The following is an 18935-nucleotide window of genomic DNA, read 5'->3' as shown; positions in this document are numbered from 1 at the left end:
ATTGATGTTAGTTCAGAGCATTCACTGTTCCCTAAGCTCCACCTAGACATTGATTGATTGACTGATTGATTGATTAATAACTTTTATTTTTTTCAGTCCTGCAGAACACGTATTAGCACGTTCGCGGGCCGCTCCCACGTCGGGACCGACAGGCCTAGCCTGCCTAGACAGACTGCTGTCACTAAAGGGTTCGCTATTGTGGCCACCATAGGGGTCAGGCGTGTGCGTGCCGAGTGGTCAAGTTCGAATTACGGCCTCTCTCATTGGCTCAAAATGCCGCCATTACAGAAACACAATGCGGCCTGAATTTCACGATGTCCCTGCAGAATGGCACCCCAGATGCATTATCGGCATTGCGTTGTTGACTTTCCCACGCTTAACCTACGACAGTTACAGGAATTATCAAAATTGAGCGTATGTGAAATATATCAAAATGATACACAGAGATAATGTGTGGTTAAATAGCAAGCCCGCAACACTCTGAACGAAAGCGAAAAGAAGGACACGGTACAGCCGGTACTTTCGACAGTTAACGTGATAATACGCGCAGCTTTATTCATCAAACAAGAAAGCAGGCAAAAATATTGATAGAAAAAAGCTTCACTGTCTAGAAGCCACGAGCTAAGGGACGTATTTGAGGCGAAATGCCGTCTTGCAGTTGCCAGGCATGGTCGATTGGACCACCGGATTACCCTGGACCTTCAAAGTACGAGCCACCTGAAAAAAAAAAAAAAAAAAAAAAAAAACCGCAGCGATGAAAGATAGTCAAGAGCCTGTTCATCGTTGACGAACTCGTAGGGTAAACACTCTTAATTTTCACGCATAATCGAGGTCGCGAATCGTGCCGACGTGTACACGTTCAAAGGGAAACGACCGACGCAGCTTTGACACGGACTGAAAAATAAAAAAATAAAAGACCAACTGCAACGCAATTTCAACTATACTAAGTTGGCTGTGACTGGTAACGTTGCATGAATCTTGCACGAGCATGCAGGGTTGGTATAATTGTCTATATTTATTATTGACGGCCTTCGAAGAGCAGCCCAGCACACGATGTGGGTGGGAACTTGGTGGTTAGCACGGTTGGGCAAAGCCAAACACATGGACTCCGCGATTTTCGGCGCTCTGATGGCGCGCCCGGATCTCGGGGGTCTGCCCTACGAGCATCGTCGGTTGTGAACGTTCTGGGTCGTGCGTCACATCCGGCGGTCGGTATATGGAAGCGATTTTTTTCTTTTTTTGCAATTTCGTTATCAGAAATGTTTGTACTTTTGCGAGATTTTCATGACGATTCATTTTGCCCATCCAGGGCTCTGCGATATGCGCAGAAAGCGCGGCACCCGACCAGTTTTTTTTTTTTTTTTTTTTTTTTGGGGGGGGGGGTACACGTTTTGGGGGGGGGGGGGGTACACGTTCAACCCGGCATTTTGATTTTATCAAAATTACAAAATGCCGGGTTTTTGATATAGTACGCCTCCACGATCTCCACGATACAAAAAAAAAGGGAAAAAAAATGAAGAAAAGAACTTGAACAGCTCCCCCGTGTCAGTCTCTCTTAATACTCATCCTCTTATATTTCTTTACGCGTCGATCATTGTAATAAGGAAGGCGTGCTGAAAACATCACACGTCGCACACAGGCGCACAAATTTCGATGTACACTGCTAGTGCGGACCAAGTTGATAATCCGAAACTTGTGCACCAGTGCGCGACGTGCAAGGGTGGTTTTTCGCGCACCTTCCGCACGCGGACGTATATACAAGTTAGCCCTAAAAGCCACCCTGCTGCGCCACATTGACAAGGGCTCGCTGTCTCGCGAATCCCATATACGGTAATTGTCCCAGAAACCTCCGGAGCAGGCTGCATACCTCGAGTAGGTGTTCCTTCTGCCTGCACTTGAGCAGCTTCTCGCGGAACACGTCCGCCTCCCTCAGCCACTGCTGCCTCTGCGCTTCCTGCTGCACCTCGAGCTCGCGCGTCTCTTGCGTCAAGGCGTGCAGCTTCTTCTCGAGCAACAGCCGCTGCGCTCGTCTCTTCAAGTACGCCTCCTGCCAGTCCTGCGTTCGGGGCGGAGCACAGCCTGTCGTCATGGTATACGAGTTAATTAACTACGGGGTTTTACGTGCCAAAACCACGACCTGATTACGAGGCACGCCGTAGTGGGGGACTCCGGATTAATTTTGACCAACGGGGGTTATTTAACGTGCACCTAAATCTAAGTACACGGGTGCATTTGCATTTCGCCCCAATCAAAATGCGGCAGCCGTGGCCCGGATTTCATCCCGCGACCCCATGCTTAGCAGCGCCACGCGCCAAAGCCGCTAAGCTACCACGACTAGTACGGTGCACGATTTAAAGTGCGCTCCATATAACGAACCTCGAAGCTATAACAAAACCTTGTTCGTTTTATCCGATATTCGTTACAGTATACGTACGCGCCCACATCGACACGGTACGTACGATCGAGAGTGAGCGATCCGAGGTGGCGCTCGATGTATACCAAACATTGTTCATTATACCCGATATTCTTTATATAAGTACGTGCAAAACAATCGACGAGAACACACGCGATACGCGGCGTGCACGACATTACGAAAACATCGATATAACGAAGTCGTACGCGTGGTAGAACTTGGTTCGTTATAACCGGTATTTGCTTATGAAGGTATACAACAAAATAACCTCCACGAACACACTCGCCGCCGGATACGTGAGAAAGAAACGCGTACGTGAACGAGGAGTGTTCCGATATTACGAGCTTCGATGCAACGTAGTCGTATGGGGAGCAAGACTTCGTTATACCGGATATTCATTACGAAAGTATGAACAGAAACCGCCACGAATGCATCCGAAATCAGGCACGCGCGACATAAACACTAACGCGAACAAGACGTATATATAAATAAACGTGGAATAACGAAGTCGTGCGTGAGGCAGAAATTGGTTCTTTAGATCCGGTAATTGTTATGATTGAAGCACACAAAATAACTTCTACGAAGACACCTGCAGTCGAGCACGAACAAAAACGAAGCGTACTCCACATTACGAACCTCAATACAATGAATTAAGCCATACGAGAAGTAAATCATTGTTCGTTATATGCGACATTCGTTATGAAAGTATAGGCAAAAATCTGCGCAAACACATCCTCGGTCATGCACATACGAAAGAAGCGAACTCGATATAAAGCACATCGATATAACGAAGATACATTTAGTGCAGAACCACTTTCGTCATACTCGACGTTCCTTCGGGTTTGTTACATGAGATAGCTTAATGTGGGTGCGTTAATTATAGTCTTTGACAAAAAAAAAACGATAACACACACGTTCTAAAGCAACAGGTTCTCTGGAAATTGAGTATTTATCCTGCAAGTCCACACACGTCTACTATGTGCGTGCGTGTTTGTTGCTTGTGCTTGTGTATTGTTGTATGTATATATGTGTGTTTGTCTTGTTCGTATTTGTGTGTGATCTGTGTATGTATGTACGTACGTATGTACGTACGTACATACATGCAGATAAGATTCTGCTATGTATTTATGTATGTATGTACAGTCGAACGCCTTTATAACGAAGTGCTTCGGACCACCGAAATCATTCGTTATACAGGTCACTTTATTGCAAAAGTCGCGCACAGCATAGCTCACGATATAACCTGGACAGAAGCATTCCTTCGTTATACAGGTAATTTTGTTATAGAGGCTTTTGTTGTAGAGACACCTGACTGTATGTATGTATGTATGTACGCGTATGTACGCGTATGTATGTATGTATGTATGTATGTATGTATGTATTGTATGATGTATGTATGTATGTATGTATGTATGTCTGTATGTATGTATGTATGTATGTATGTATGTATGTATGTATGTATGTATGTATGTATGTATGTATGTATGTATGTATGTATGTATGTATGTATGTATGTATGTATGTATGTATGTATTGTGTGAATGTTCGTGTGTTTGCCAACTGAGGAAGAGCACCTGCGTCCCGTCCGATTCGACGACCCGCCCGTCGAGCATCAAGGCCATGAGCCGGGAGTTCTTCCGAAACCGGCTCGTGGCCACCGCACTTTCCGAGCCCATCCGCGGCTCGTCGGTCTGCGCGTCCACGTGCTCCGGGACCTCGATCACGCACGCCGGTCCAGGCCCCGTGCTGTGGTAGTCCATCTCGATGGCCCGGTCGGCCAGCTGCCGCGCCCTGGTTATGGTCGCCGTGAGAAGCTGGCCACCGCTGCTGCTGGAGTAGGTTGCATTCGCAGCGCTGTATACACGCGCACAAACACGCGCACAAACACGCACGCATTTTGTGCATTCACATTTTAGACCAAGAGAGAGCGCCAACTTGGGCAGGGAAAAAAAAAAATGATTTGCGTGACGTTCCACAAGGGCCCGCGCTCCGCTCTTGAGTATGTTCGGCCCAGCCAGCCGTTGTCTAGCAACTGAGGCGCTCCTCTTCAGGGGACGTATTCTGCGACGATCCACTTCGGCGACATAGTATCGCCTTGGCCGCGCCTTGGCCATCAGGCGCGCGCTGATTGGCTGGGTGAGCAAAATGAGATGAATTGATTGGCTGGTTGGGTCCTACCTCATCCGATTTCGCTCAACCAGCCAATCAGCGCACGCCTGGCCAGGGCGATAGTATCGCCAAAGTGGCTCGTCGCAAAGTACGCCCCATGTATATCCCTATTGTGCGTAAAGCATAAACCCCATGCAAGCGATCTTGGGCCCGACGGCGACAAGCGACGCGATGGAGCAACACCACCTAGGTGGTGTTGGATGGAGATGGCTGTCGCGTTCGTTCGTGGCCTATACAACCCAAGAGAGCGCGACGACTTTGAGCCACGTCACAGATCACCTATGCGATGTCTCCCCAGTGTTGCCGGTACGAGGGCAGCAAATACGCGCCGAAGCTGGCTTGACGCGTGCTTTAGTAATTTAAGTTGATGTGTTTTACTGCGAAGAGCAGCGTGACATATTTCTGAAGGTATTGCAGCATAAGTTCTTATCCTTGCACGTATCAAAATATACTCGTTGTCGCTCGTTCCGTGCGACAGTGGGTAGTATACTCGACTGATGTACATCCAGTTCCGGCTTCGCGCTATTGGCTATAGTCGCTCGTAGCACTTCCGGACGACGAGCGACGAATTCCATAGATTTCCAGAACCGAGCGATATAGAGCGACAAGAACGAGCGATCTTCTGCTCGCGTGACGGCCCGTTTCGTCGCTCAAAGCGGTCACTCGTCGCCTTATATAGCGCACAAAATCGCTTTCATGGGGTTTGGGGCTTAAAGCGCGAACAGCGAGACAGGAACACGAGGACGAGAGAGGGTAAAAGCGATCGATCGTCTTAGCCTTCTTGTCTCGCTGTTATCGCTCGCGCTTTACAGGCAAGATGTGTCGGCAACAACTAGCCCAATCAGTTGCGCTATACTGTTATATATGCAACATCCGTATACCGTTCTACCACTTTCGCTTCTGCAGCACACTTTTGTTTTTATCTACTTCACCACAAGGCCTCGCACGAAAGGTTGCACGCTGTGTTGCCATGAGCAACACAGCGCGCAGGGCGGTTAGGTAGCGGTCAGATGTAGTACCTATAGGGAAAGGTAGATCTCGAGAAGCGAAAGTCCCCGGATGTGTCTCCCTCGCATCTCACGCATGCGCACGACGACGCCCGCAGGTACGTATAGGAGAAAGGTGGTCTCGTCCGAACAGCACCCCTGTACAAGTGCGCATCAATTAAAAACTATACTCACCAGAGGTACCGAACATTCACGACCGATTCACCGAGTCTTAACACGTGTGACGCGGCTTCGATTCTGCAAATCACCGCAGAAATTGAAATGCATTTTTTAAGTATGCGGCACATACCCATCATGGGGGCACTGGCGTGCCCATGCAGTTGTCTATTCGGGCACAGTAAACAGTGGCGCAAACCCAGTATAGCACAAGTGGCGTGAAAGAGGTTAAGATTAAAAAAAAAAAAACTGCAAAGGCGCGGGTAAAGCTCTCAAAGAATGTCAGTCGTCATTAAAATCACTTATATAATGGATACGATTCATTCAAGAGTGTTATACCCTCACCGTAACGCCGCCGTCGAAGCCCCCGCCTGAGTTGCGGCAGCTGCCGCTAGTGGCGCTGGCGGTATGAATACGGGCCAATAGTAAGGCCGGCCCCGGTCGTCGCACAGGAGGTCGCTATTGATGCAGGCGCCAATGCCGGTGGAGAAGGCCGGCGCATTGAGACTGCGGTCGTCCCGCCTGGCAGTGGTGCTGACAGCTCCTTGTCCCTCCAAGAGGAACCTGATGGACCGGCGCCACAATCATCATCACCAATGTGGAGTGTAAAACAGCATAAATTACTGCAGTACCCTAGAAGGGCACTGTGGTAGGGCACTGTGATAGGGCACTGTACCCTAACCACAGTCACTGTGCCCTGTGGTTAGAGCACAGTACCCTACTGTGGTTATAACTGCCCTAACCACAGGGCACTATAACTGCCCTAACCACAGGGCACTGTGGTTAGGGCAGTGTAACCAAACTGTTACAGACCGATGGAAGAAGACCGTTACCTCCGTACTTACCAGCTTTTTCTCACAAACCAAAGGTTTTACCTAAGTTTACGACTTCAGCGACAGATCGACCCTTAACGCGTTTGAAGAAACAACCTTGTACTTATCGTATACAACCTTTCTACTCTCGTTTCTTATACTTAGCAGACGACACTGCGAAATCTACGCAATTATAGCGCGGTCATAGAAGTATCACTCGACGCGTTTCGCATGTGCAGTTGTTTTGGATATGCGACGCTTTCAGCAACTTCACATGCTACAAATATAGCTTGTGCACTTCCTAAGTACCATATAATGTTTACGTATATAGACACACGTCATTTGCACGTCTGGATTCTTTGGTCTAGCGCGGTCCCGCCAACTTCCGAGCGGTTTGGTTCGCAGACATTCTCCAGCCATCTCATGCTGTCATCTAGCTGAGTTTGCGGGGTCTCACACGTGCTCTTGAGACAAAGGAACGACAACACAGTAGGCGCATCCCCACAAGTTCGACTAGAATACGCTCTCAAACGACCGTGTTCTTCTATTTAGCTTCTGGTGCAAATGCGTTAGCAGCTACAACCAGTGGTATATTATGGGCATTTTTCTAGTGCAAAGTATTTATAAGCGTACTTCCCGGAGGTCTGTACGTCATCGTCCGTCCAAGTAGCCTATGCGTCCTTCAGCGCCCCGCATTTGTGGGTGTTTTCTAATTCTCTTTGCCACGGCCTCCGCAAATGGACGGAGAACTGTGTTGTGCGTTGTAGTCCAGGCGGCGTGAGCCGTTATGTAGATCAACGATTAGATAAGAAAGATGCAGCTGATGTATTTGGTGCGAAAACAAGCAGGAAGATGTTGGGGCCAGAGTCGTTGTAGGCACAGTTATAACTTTACAAGATAGAGATATAGGCAAAATGCTATAGACTGCCACAATGGTAAGAATTTGGAGGACGCTTAAGCTTCACCTTTAAGAGTGGAACGCGATAACATTCAAAGATCCCGGCTGCTTATCAGGGTTTTTTTCTCGTATATTCAACTCACAATCCGACGCTATCACGTCTGTAGGTTGCGGTCAAGTCGTTCTTTACGATTTTTCTGACGCATTTTACTTTGAGAAATTCAATTTTGTTCCCTAACGCCTTGCGCCACGCGAAGGGCCTGCCCGGTCGGGATGGTTCGGGATGATATGGTTCGGGATCAGTGTTGCCAACCCTAGAGAAATTTCTCTATATCTAGGGAATTTAAGTCGTCTTTAGGGAAAGGGGAAATTTGTCAAAATCTAGGGAATTTTTCGCTTACTCATAGACGACAGAAACCACTGTTGCGATGGGACCACAGAGGTGACGGCGTGTTTTGATTTTAGTCCCCGCAAATTAGTTCGCATTGGCATGCTAAGTATAACTTAATCATGATCGTACAGCAGCTCAGTGAACGCATATCGTCAAGGAAGCGACGAGGTGTGGATGGCCTGTGGCAGTTACCAGATCAACTCTTACTGAACTATTGCCGTTCGTGCTTAGCTGTGCTGTCAATTTCTGCATACCTTTGATGAAATATTTATCTGAAGTTGGCCAAAGGAACTGTCGGTATGATGAGCGCAGAACCGAAGTCATCCTTTAAGAAATGTTATTACAAAGTACAAGTTAGCCGATGCGAATCAGCGGAGCTCTTGAGGCCGGTAAATGACAGCAGCCTATATTGCTTTCTTGTACAGAACACACGTGCTTCTTGTGTTTCTTTGTCCGCAGCAGAGTAGCCCCATGGTCACGTGGTCGCGGAGCACGTGCAGCTCCTCTACTTTTGGCTAATGTTACTCCTGCATAGCAGTAGAACATGGCACTTTTTCTGCTTTCCTTCGTTTCTGAAAGCATGCTAGAAGACTAATACATTATTATTATTATTATTATTATTATTATTATTATTATTATTATTATTATTATTATTATTATTATTATTATTATTACCGCGTCTGATTGCAACCAAAATGCCTCTATAGGAACAATTTTGCTCCTACGTTTTACATTGTTGAGGCTGTGTGCGAATAAATTTTGCTGTTGCAAGCATTGCAACTTGCTCTGTGACGTCATTTTAGCTTAAGCACAGTGACTCCAATAAATCCTTTCAAACGAATACATAAACAAGTCCCAAAACTAAAATATGCAGTGTGTTTGCGCATAGCGCATGCCCAGTTTATCTTACAGAGAGCATACTAAATAACCGCATTCTGCCTAAATCCAGAGAAATCTAGGGAATTTTTCTATCCGAGTTAGGGGAAAATTAGCTTCGGAGGTTGGGAACTTATAGGGATGATAATTTCCCCCAGCGACGCCGGCGAGCCCACGCCGACGCCGGATTTTCTGCGACACGGGGCCCTTAACGCTGTCGCGTCAAAACCTGATTGAGTCACGAAGGACATATAGTTGACTATTTGACGCCATTCCGTTGATTCCGAATGTGGTCGCACCGCCGAACGGATCGAGCGTGAACGGCCGGGAGTTAAACATGAGGATGCGAGCGCGCTCTCGCTGATGCTATATAAAGCACCGCGGAACGACGTATGTCAGTTACACAAGCGAGGCAAGAACGTGACGCAGCAGCCACGAAACGTCGCTCCAAACGTGTCGCATCCCGGGTGTTAATTAATCACCCAAATTACGCCGTCGCGTGTCGAACTGCATCAGCGTTTGCCGTTATTCACCCATTTCAAGCATCGCCTAAAACGTGTACGTGTCTGCCGCTGTGTCGCGGTGTTTTCAACAGTCCCGAGGCGCCGGAAAAAAAAAAAAAAAGTCAGGAGGAACGACCGAAATGGGCGCAAGTGAAGAATACAGTCGTCCACACTTCTGTGTAGAACGCTCGCGGGCTGGGCTGCAGAGCAAAGATCAAAGAGTAAAAAGAGCGCATATATCCACCAAGTGAATGGTGATGAGTGGGCGAAGCACCGGGGGATCATTCGGGTAACCGTGAATCCCCCGTACATTGCCCACTCGAACATGCAAATGAGTGAAAACACATGTGTACAGTATATAGAATGTTGTTTTATTGGTCGTATATGGTATTGAGGTGCGGACTTCGTTTTCCCTTCATTAAGACTGCCTTGTGACCAGTGCAGCAGCACGGCGACGCCGGCAAGCGGACCCAGAGGCGGCAACAGCGCAGGATGCGGCGGCAAAACGCCGAAAGCGTTCTCCGGAAGCCGGAGCTTCGCGTATATATATATATATATATATATATATATATATATATATATATATATATATATATATGCATACATTCTATATGTATATATTCATATATGTACCCTTATATATATACAGTATACTGTACATGTGTGCGGTATATACAGCGCTTATATAGCCCTTGTGCACTGCAAGCGCAGGAAGTAAACACTTCCGTCACAATTGTCTCTGCAACTGGCCAGCAACGACGAGTGTCTCATTTCAGGAATCGCCAGCCATTTGTGCGCAGGCGCGAGTACGAGCGGGTACGAGAGAGAAAGCCTGGGGACATTTGCTCCTTGAATGTCTGACTTTGCCTAAGTATACTACGGAGGATAAGTTTCTTCGCTCGTTTTGTAAGCGTTTGTCATGGCGAAGTGAGCACATGTGTTTGTGTGTTTGTTGATGATCTCTGTGTCTAAACGTACGTTGGGCGTATTCGAATCGCAGAAGCCAAATGTACGTCGGACAGACTTTCTCACGCCTGCGGCGCTCGTGCTGAGTCAGTCATGCCGGATTATACCTTTCTCGCACCTTACGGCGCCCTACCCTAAAAATAACATCACTGATTCTCCCGGGGAGCAGTATGGGGGCCGTAATAAGACCGGGCCTGCTCTCCTGGAGCAGTATATATCTTCGCTCGTGCTAGGCTTTTCGTATGCTGCTCGCCGTGACGTTTTCAAAAAGCATTTTTAACAGCGGAGCTGTTTAAGCCGGCCGTAATGTGCCCGCCACTGCGTTGCTATAGCAACCACCTCGCGGAGCGGCGTGTGCCTCGCCTCCTCTCCGTGCCGTGCACATGTTGCCTTGACATGGGGCGTTAAGGAGAGGGAAGGAGAGTATGCGCGCGTCGCGCGCTATGCTCAGGTGAGAGTGAGGTGCGAAGAGAAAATGAGAGTGGGAGAGAGAGAGAAACAAATTGTAGCAGCACCAACGAGGCAACGCGCAGAAACAGAGGTGCTGCCGACGCCATCCGCGCTTCCCCATTTCCCCGCATTGCGCCGAACGCTCGCGGTGTCCGTGACTGCAGCAGGCGCCTCTGGCGGCGGCTCGGCCGAGCTCCGACCAGCTGCGCCCTACTGCTCATGCGGCGTGACGTCATCCCGGCGTTTCGTCTGCTGCGCGCCGCCCGTACACTATGCATAGCTTTCGCCCCACTTCCCCTACGTGTGCTCGGACTGCAAGTACTTCGCGAGGCGTTCCCCGATGCCACAGACCACGAGGAAAATGCTTATACACTTCGTATAACTTAGCATCACTTCGTACAGCCAGGACCAGCTAGGAACCGATCAGCTCCGCTGTGCCTTTAGCCTTGCGCCACTATAATGCAAGCTACCCCGAATTTTTAATGGTGCCCTTTGAGTTAAATGAGCGTCCTTCAGCATACGAAAAGCCTGGCACGAGCGAATTCGATATACTGCTCCAGGAGAGCAGGCCCGGTCTCTACTACGGCGCCTACTGCTCCCCATGGAAGATCAGTGATGTTATTTTGAAGGTATACGGTGCCGTAAGGCGCGAGAAAGGCATAATCCGGCATGACTGACTCAGCACGAGCGCCGCAGGCGTGAGACAGTCTGTCCGACGTAGCTGCTGGGATTCGCGTACATCCGACGTACCTTTAGACACAAGAGTTCACCAAATGGGGCGTCAGTGCCCACTGCTTCACCTGGTTCACCGCGGCGGCAGCCAGCGTCGGAGCGTGAACAAACTCACGAATGGGCATGGCCAGCGCGCGAAATCTCGCCAAAGTCCACGCCATTTCACTGCGCCAGCAGACCTCACTCAGCAATGCCGGAACGCCTAGGGACAAACGCATACAAAACGAGCAAAGAAACTTCTCCTCCGTAGTACCTAAGCAAAGTGAGACATTCAAGAAGCAAATGCCCCCAGATTTTCGCTCTCACGCACGGTCGTATACTCACGCCCGCGTACAAATTCTTTAGGTGGCGTTGGTACAAACGGCTGGCGGTCCCTGATACGACACACTTGTGCCAGCAACGCATGGAACCGATTTCACTGAACAAAACGTCACAAACTGCGATACGAGCAGTGGCGGCGTATGTATCCGCTGATACAGGATTGCCTAAACAGAAATAGAACCGACTCGAACGCTCTATTCTCCAAGAAAAACTAAATAATTTCTAGTACAAAGCGCGGCCTAATAAGGCAAGTGTGCGAACATACAGGCATGAAAATCAGCGCATAAGAAGTGTCTCACTCATACGTATACACTGTCTGTGTGTACTATATATAACATGCATTTCCGCAGTACGTAAAGTGTGCGTCCGCACACACACAGACACACACGCGCGCGCACACACGCATAAACGCACACACAAACGTATGCAAACCCGCACACGGACGCACAAACATCCCAATCACGCACGCTCACCGACGTACTACCTCCTCCCCTTCCACCTAACACACAATAGGCGAAACACGCGAGAGCATTCTCATCGCGTCAACATGTGATGTGCATCAACATCGAATGACCACTCTACAACGAGCCCCGAAAACTACCGAAACCGTCTCGACGTTGTAAAGCGCGCAGCGCGCTTCGGACGCCCCGTTTAGATATATAGGTACTCGGCGGCGCTCGTTGGGGACGATTCGTCGCTGTCGCTAAATGAGCGCGTCCGTTCGAAACGCCCGGCGCGTTTGTCGCGACGCGAAGACGCTGCAAATGCCATCGTGCCACCGAACGGCAGAAAGCCGGGATGCAAACTACGCGATGTCGGACACAGAGCCTCTCCTAATTAATCGAGCGAAAAGACCCGTTTGATTTAATCGAGGAAGTCGTCTGAGAAGGCTGTCCACAATGCAGCGTCGCCTTAAGGCAGCGCTGTATACGCCAGTAACCAAGAGCACCAGTGAAGTCGATGGCAGTTTACGTAATACCCGATGCCACAGGAACACGTTTCATCGGGACTGGAAGCATATTTCTCCATGCTGGAAGCGCTCGCGTGGCATCTAAGCTGTTGCGGACGAGCTCACCTGTAGTGCGAACCCATGAAGCAGAAGTAATATTCCACGTGCCGAGGAAGATGTTGCGACGAACCCAAACCTCGGAACGAAAAAGGTGTTTTTTTTTTTAACGGACTCCCGACTGGACGAAGCTGATCACCGGCGCATCAAAGACGCTGCAGAAGTTACACAAAGCGTTGTTCGAAGGAACAACCGTGGAACGGACGCTACAGAACAACGTCGAAAATAGGGAGCCTACATGCAACGCCGTTGTTGACAAACGCTCTGTACGCCGCCTGGCGGCCCGAGTAAAACTCGAACGCTCGAGCCATTGCCAGGAGAAAGATTGGTGTCTGGGGTCCGAGGGATTGAAGCGGAAATTGGGGGGGGGGGGGGGGGGGGGGGATGAAAGAGAAATGCAGGCTTTGAGAGAGCGAAAGAGAAGCTGTTGAAGTCACTCATAATTTGAAGCATTCAAACGGGACCAACAGCGATGTTATATTACGGAGGCGAACTGAGCTGTTCGCTTCTAAGAACAGCTCGCGGTTGGTTGTCGTGTCGTAAGGTTCCTATAGATAAAGCTCAGCGTCGTGGTTAATTACGATAGCTAACAGTGCAGCCAATGAAGACCCGCTTTTACGTCCGGCCTGCTTTGTGATCAGCTGACGCTGCAGCTTATAAGCTGCACTGAACGGTACTAATTGTGGGACTGCGGCCGCGGACTGGAATGGCCATGATGGCTGCGACGCAGAGTCCAAGGGCTGGAGAACAATGTCGCTCCTTGCTTGCTTGCTTGCTTGCTTGTTACCTATATTATGGCACGTACTCCCTGCATGTGAGTACGTGTCAATTAAGACCACCATGCATTAACCGCCAGTCAAGAAACCGGCGGTTAATAGGTCGTGGGAGGGAAAACATGAGAGAAAAAGTATATGTCAGGGTAAAGTTGAAGTTGTGCACTGAATTAAACTAGACAATCTAATGTTAGAGACATATTTGTTTTCTTAGAGGAAAACATGTGCTTTATGAAAGGATAGCAAATTTGAAGGTAATAAATTTTGATCAACTTCAAATCGGAATTTTGTGAATAATCAATTAAGAAATCAGGTAAGTTAACGAGGTATTCTCATATTGTCACAAAGGAACTCGCAGACGGATGAATACGTTCCCGTGGCTAAATCCCAATGTAGATGTTTTCAGGAGAGAATGTTTTCAGTGTTTACAGGAATGCTTAATTTCCGGAATGGAATTTCGAGGTACTTCTTGCTCTGGATTGTAAATCGACTGGCAGGTTAATAAAAAGAATATATCAACGTCAGGACAATCGGTGACAGCCTTTTCTATATCCTTTACCATTTATCCGGCGCTGGGCGGGATCGAACCCCCGTCATTTATATAAAGACAATTTTGTCTGAATATAGTATATTCAGACCCGCACCATGCGCGGACAGCGCTTGCATGTAGGCTTCCTAGTGGCAATACAGTGTGTCGCTGCGTTGCTTCAATGCTTATCGCATTAACGTCGACATCCATGGTGAGGTGTGTTCTGCTAATTATTCTTTTCAATTTTCAATAAATTTCGTGGTGTGAAAGCACTTAAACCACTTTTATGCAGTTACGAATGCATCTGACATTATGTCCAGGAGGAATATGTTGCGTAGTCGCATCCGAATTAAGTTTGAAGATGATAAAAGGTAAACAATGTTAAAAGGGTCTGAGGAATATACGAGTGAGTGAGTGAGTGAGTGAGTGAGTGAGTGAGTGAGTGAGTGAGTGAGTGAGTGAGTGAGTGAGTGAGTGAGTGAGTGAGTGAGTGAGTGAGTGAGTGAGTGAGTGAGTGAGTGAGTGAGCGAGTGAGCGAGCGAGTGAGCGAGTGAGCGAGTGAGCGAGCGAGCGAGCAAGCGAACGAGTCAGTCAGCTAGTGAATCAGTCTTTATCTTTACTATGACTATGATCTACAAGTAAGAATGATGCAAATGTTTTACAAAAGGGGCTCCTAATTGTGAAAACACGGAGTGGTAAGTGAGTGATTGAGCGAGTCAGTGAAAGAGTGAGTGAAACAATTTTATATTACCACAGTTCATGTCAGAAATACGAAACGTGAAACCTAATCGTACGGTTTATTAGCGCATGCAGTGAGAGTGAAGCTAAAAAAATGTTTGTTTTGATTGAGCCACTAGTCTGGAACTGTTGTTTTGCATGTTGCCGTTGCCTACCAACAGGTCTCGCGCTCCTATCCCGTTGCAGACATGCTGAACACGCTAACGGGCCTAGTCACTCACCGAGGTGTGGTGTATTTCCGGGTGGATTGTGCCGAGTGCAGTGGCATAGTATGGAGGTAATGGCGGTGGGCTACAGGCACGGTTAACCTCTCAAGACTCGGCCGGCAAGTTACTCCGCCCGAGTCCGCTTAACAAAGACGTGTCACTACGAGTCGACCACTCCAGTCCCGTAAAAACGTAAGCAGAACGGCGCAAAGCCCGCTTTCGAACTATACCCACGGTCCTTAGCTCAAGAAAGCGAAACACTTCTGTACACACTCGTAGATAAACCCTCTTATTCTCGTGCTGTCCAGAAGCCTATTAATGCGAATAGTTAATACTAATAGCGTTCTGGATATTGTCACGCTAGTTTTCTTTTCGGCTATCCACCTGTCCCACAAAAAGTGTGGGCCGACCTCGAATGAGTCGTGCAGTCTAAAAATGTGGACCGATCCCGAATGTATAGTGCAGCCCTAAAAGTGGGTTCACGTGGGTATGTGCCACTGCGTATATGCGCGGACTTTACGGCGCCGCCGCCAGAAGACGCGACGTGTTTACAGGGAATTGCGCGGATGAGGAACCCGGCTGCAGTAAGCACGTCTCGTACGTGACGCGCTTCGGCTATTCGCATACTTCGATAGCCATCACGGGTGAGTTCTGCCCGATGTTAATGCGAGCATTCTTTGTGAACTTACACCAGTTTGCGGTATGTCTCTATCTATCTATGCCCACGCCTACTCTCTTTCCCGCCAAATTGGGTCACTATAGGTAGTCCGTGGTCAAATGGGAGAGCACCGGACGGCTGTGCTGGGAGAACCGGGTTCATAACCAACAATCGGGCCAACTTGGGTCGCTGGGTGTGCAACTCCGGGTACGTGTTGCTCTTCAACGAATCTCTTCGATGACAACTTTGGTAACTGGTATGAGCCAGCTGGACATGTGCCGTCTTTCACAACACTCATTATGTAAAACATATATCACCAGCAGTCATCCACGGACCGTAAGGTAGATTGCTAATTGCATTTAAGTCGCCAATCGTCTCTAAAGGATGGATGCACCGCCAATTTATCCTTTCAGAACAGAAGCGCTTGCAGGACCAGGTGATCGTGCTTTGTCTAGCACTGGTACGGAACTCTTCGAGCTATGGGCCGTAAGTTAGTGTAAGAAGTTGATGAAGACGACTTACGATAAGGACGAATAATTGACGACGACACAGAGGAAGATGAAGAAGAGGGAAAAGGAGAGGACGACGACAATAAAGAGGGTGAGGAGGACGACACAGAAGGAGGAGAAATAAGAGGAAGACGATGATAAAGAAGGAAGGAAAATGACGGAGAAGGGAAGGAAAAGCAAGAAGGAAAAGGCAGATAGAAAGAAGACTACGATGAAGGGGACGAGGAAGGAGAGGGGACGAAGATGACGAATAAGACGATGAAGTGGAGGGACAGGAGAAAGGAAAACGACAGTCATGATGAAAACGGCTGACACCGGCGCTGAAGGGCGATGGCATAGAAGAAGTAGTGGAGAAGGGAGGAGGAAGTCGAAAAAGGATGAAAAGGAAGAGGGCGATGACTATGAAGTGGAGGAGGAGAAGAAAGCGGAGGAAGATGCAGATGATGATCATGATGAAGACGACGAAAAAGACTATGAAGGACGACGATACAGAAGAAGAAGACAATGAAGAGGAGGAGTAATTAATGACTGAAACAATCAATCGTTCAGTCAATCAGTTATTCGCCCAAGTAATTAATGAGCCAATCAAGCAATCAATAAGTTAGAGCAGTTAATAAATTATTCGGTTGGTCAGTCACTACGTTACTTGAGCAATAAATCAAGCAAGCAAGAAATCAGTCAATCAGCCGGGCACTCAGTCGCTCAGTTAATAAATAAACGAATCAGTCAGTCAGCGTCTGCAATTGTCTGAAGGCCACCGCCTGCGCCCTGTCCAGGCGGTGGCCTTCAGACAACTGCAGGCTCTACCTCGGTACATACCTACATACCCCACAAATATATGCAAGGTCTGCCACACTGGAATAGCTAGTTTAACTCACATGCTCTGGGACTGTAACGAAAACCCGCACGGTGCTAACTCCGGAACCCTTCCTCCGCGGTGGGCCGCTGCCTTGCGCACCCCCAGCCTCGGCGGTCAACTCTGGGCCGTCCAGCAGGCTCGCGAGGCGGCGGCGAGGCAACACCTCGACGTCCCCACGTGGGCGACCTAAGGCCCCGTCGGCAAAAAGCTCTGCAGGACCTCAATAAAGTTGCTACCAACCAACCAAGTCAGTCAGTCCAGTGAGTATATACTCGTAGGTCAATAAACGAATGAGTCAGTCAGTAAGCCATTCAGTCAATAAAGGACTGAATCAAGCAGTCAGTCTGTAAAGGGCAGCTGAATACGAACCCCCTGAATACGAAAATGATAGTTTAAGAGGCCAGAAGCACCTTTTCTTTTTTTTTTCTTTTTTTAATCCAGCGGCAGTGCCAGAAGTCACCGCAAGTTGCTTTAATTTAGCAAATACAAGCCGCAGCGTCTGCGAAAGACGCCGTGGGTCGTTTAACGGGCTCTGATGGCGAAGGCGATCGTGACGTCACCTTAGGTATGCGCGAGGAGCGTGATTCGAATAGAGCGCTCACGTGACCCCTGTACTGACGTCATCCTCGCGCCCGGTCTTTCACCGCTACGCTCGGCGCGCGAAGGGGCCGGAGCTTCAACGAAAATTTAAACCGTGATTGCGACGCTGCTACGCGCATGATCGAGAAAATAACTGCAGGAGTTGAATTGTACTGTGTCAGCCTTCCAAACCCCCGTAAACCTTCGATTTCTAAAACCTCTTCAGCTTCCCTGACGGCTGTCAGTAAATACATAAATGATTGAGCCAATCAGCCAGTCACTCTATCAATGAATGAACGATGAATTAATGAATGAGCGAATTATTTAAATAATTAATCAGTCAATTAATTAACTTATAAGTCAGCCTGAGTCAGCATTCCTCGGGAGGAGCTCGTGCCAGTGTCAATGGCATCATCGAGGCTGGCGCGAGCCATCGCGAGAGCACGCGACTTTCAGGCGCTCCTCTTCTTCCGTTGGAAAGCACCGAAAGCTTTTTTCCCTCATCAAGAAGCGAAAGTAGAAGACAAGGAAGAAGCTGCAAACACAGCGCAGTCCAATTATTATTCATTTTATCCAGTCTCTGCCACGTAAGTCTATCTCCCGATTATCAAAAACTTCTATTCCTCACCCTGAATCGCTTTTCCTTTTCAGTTTTCTCTCTCCGCCTTCCCTTTAACCTTCAACCGCAGCATCTTGGCCAATCTCCTGTAGTGGATAAACGCCACGAGATAAGGAACAAGCAAGTAAACAAGTAAGTTCAACAAAGGTTCTGGCTTCCGTTCAGCTCGGTTCGTCCTCCGCCGAATACTCTTCGCATCTCAGGCGCTCCTTCTGAGCCCTAAGCACGTCTTCTAACCGTCCTGTTGCGTCATCCGGGTCATTACGGTCGCGTACGGCCATTTCGGCGCCGAGAAAGAAGACGACTGAAGGTGGGCAATGCCGCTTGCTAAATTAGGCGCAAACTTAACATTAGAAATAGCACTAACTTTCGGTGCCTCAGTATATATCTACTGGGCTTTAGCCACAGGAACGTATTTGATGCCGTTTGTAGTTTAATTCAGTCAACAAAACGAATAGCACTTTAAATCCCTACTTTTACAATTCTTCTAGTGATATTTGAATGTTCAATCATAGCAATTACTTTTGTAAATTGTACTGTTTAGGAAAATTATTAATCTGTCTGTTTTGATTACTAAATAGCACAGTAATTGTAGTTTCTAGGAACAGTATGTAAAAGTTCAGGTGCCCAATTCTTGGCCAATCCCCCAGGGTGAGTACGGGCCACGCTTTAATGACATCATCATCATCATCAGTCTGCGTGCCT

At 48.3% G+C, this 18935-nt stretch overlaps 1 protein-coding gene across 2 annotated transcripts; it reads right to left on the bottom strand.

The window, feature by feature from the left end:
• Positions 1–525: 525 nt before the first annotated feature.
• LOC125945344 (uncharacterized) lies at positions 526–12983 on the bottom strand. Of its 2 annotated transcripts, none has more exons than XM_049667106.1 (5): positions 12770–12983; positions 6091–6309; positions 3988–4243; positions 1868–2056; positions 526–717 (listed from the first exon to the last, which is right to left on the bottom strand). In XM_049667106.1, the coding sequence occupies exons 1-5, from the start codon at positions 12784–12786 to the stop codon at positions 622–624; spliced, it is 777 nt and encodes a 258-aa protein (XP_049523063.1). In that variant the 5' UTR covers positions 12787–12983; the 3' UTR covers positions 526–621. The 2 variants fall into 2 exon arrangements, with proteins under 2 accessions (XP_049523063.1, XP_049523064.1); XM_049667107.1 differs by having other exon boundaries at positions 3988–4240.
• Positions 12984–18935: the final 5952 nt, after the last annotated feature.

Source organism: Dermacentor silvarum, chromosome 5, assembly GCF_013339745.2.
Source record: "Dermacentor silvarum isolate Dsil-2018 chromosome 5, BIME_Dsil_1.4, whole genome shotgun sequence".
NCBI classification, from domain to species: domain Eukaryota; kingdom Metazoa; phylum Arthropoda; class Arachnida; order Ixodida; family Ixodidae; genus Dermacentor; species Dermacentor silvarum.
This window is presented reverse-complemented; position numbering and strand designations above follow the sequence as displayed.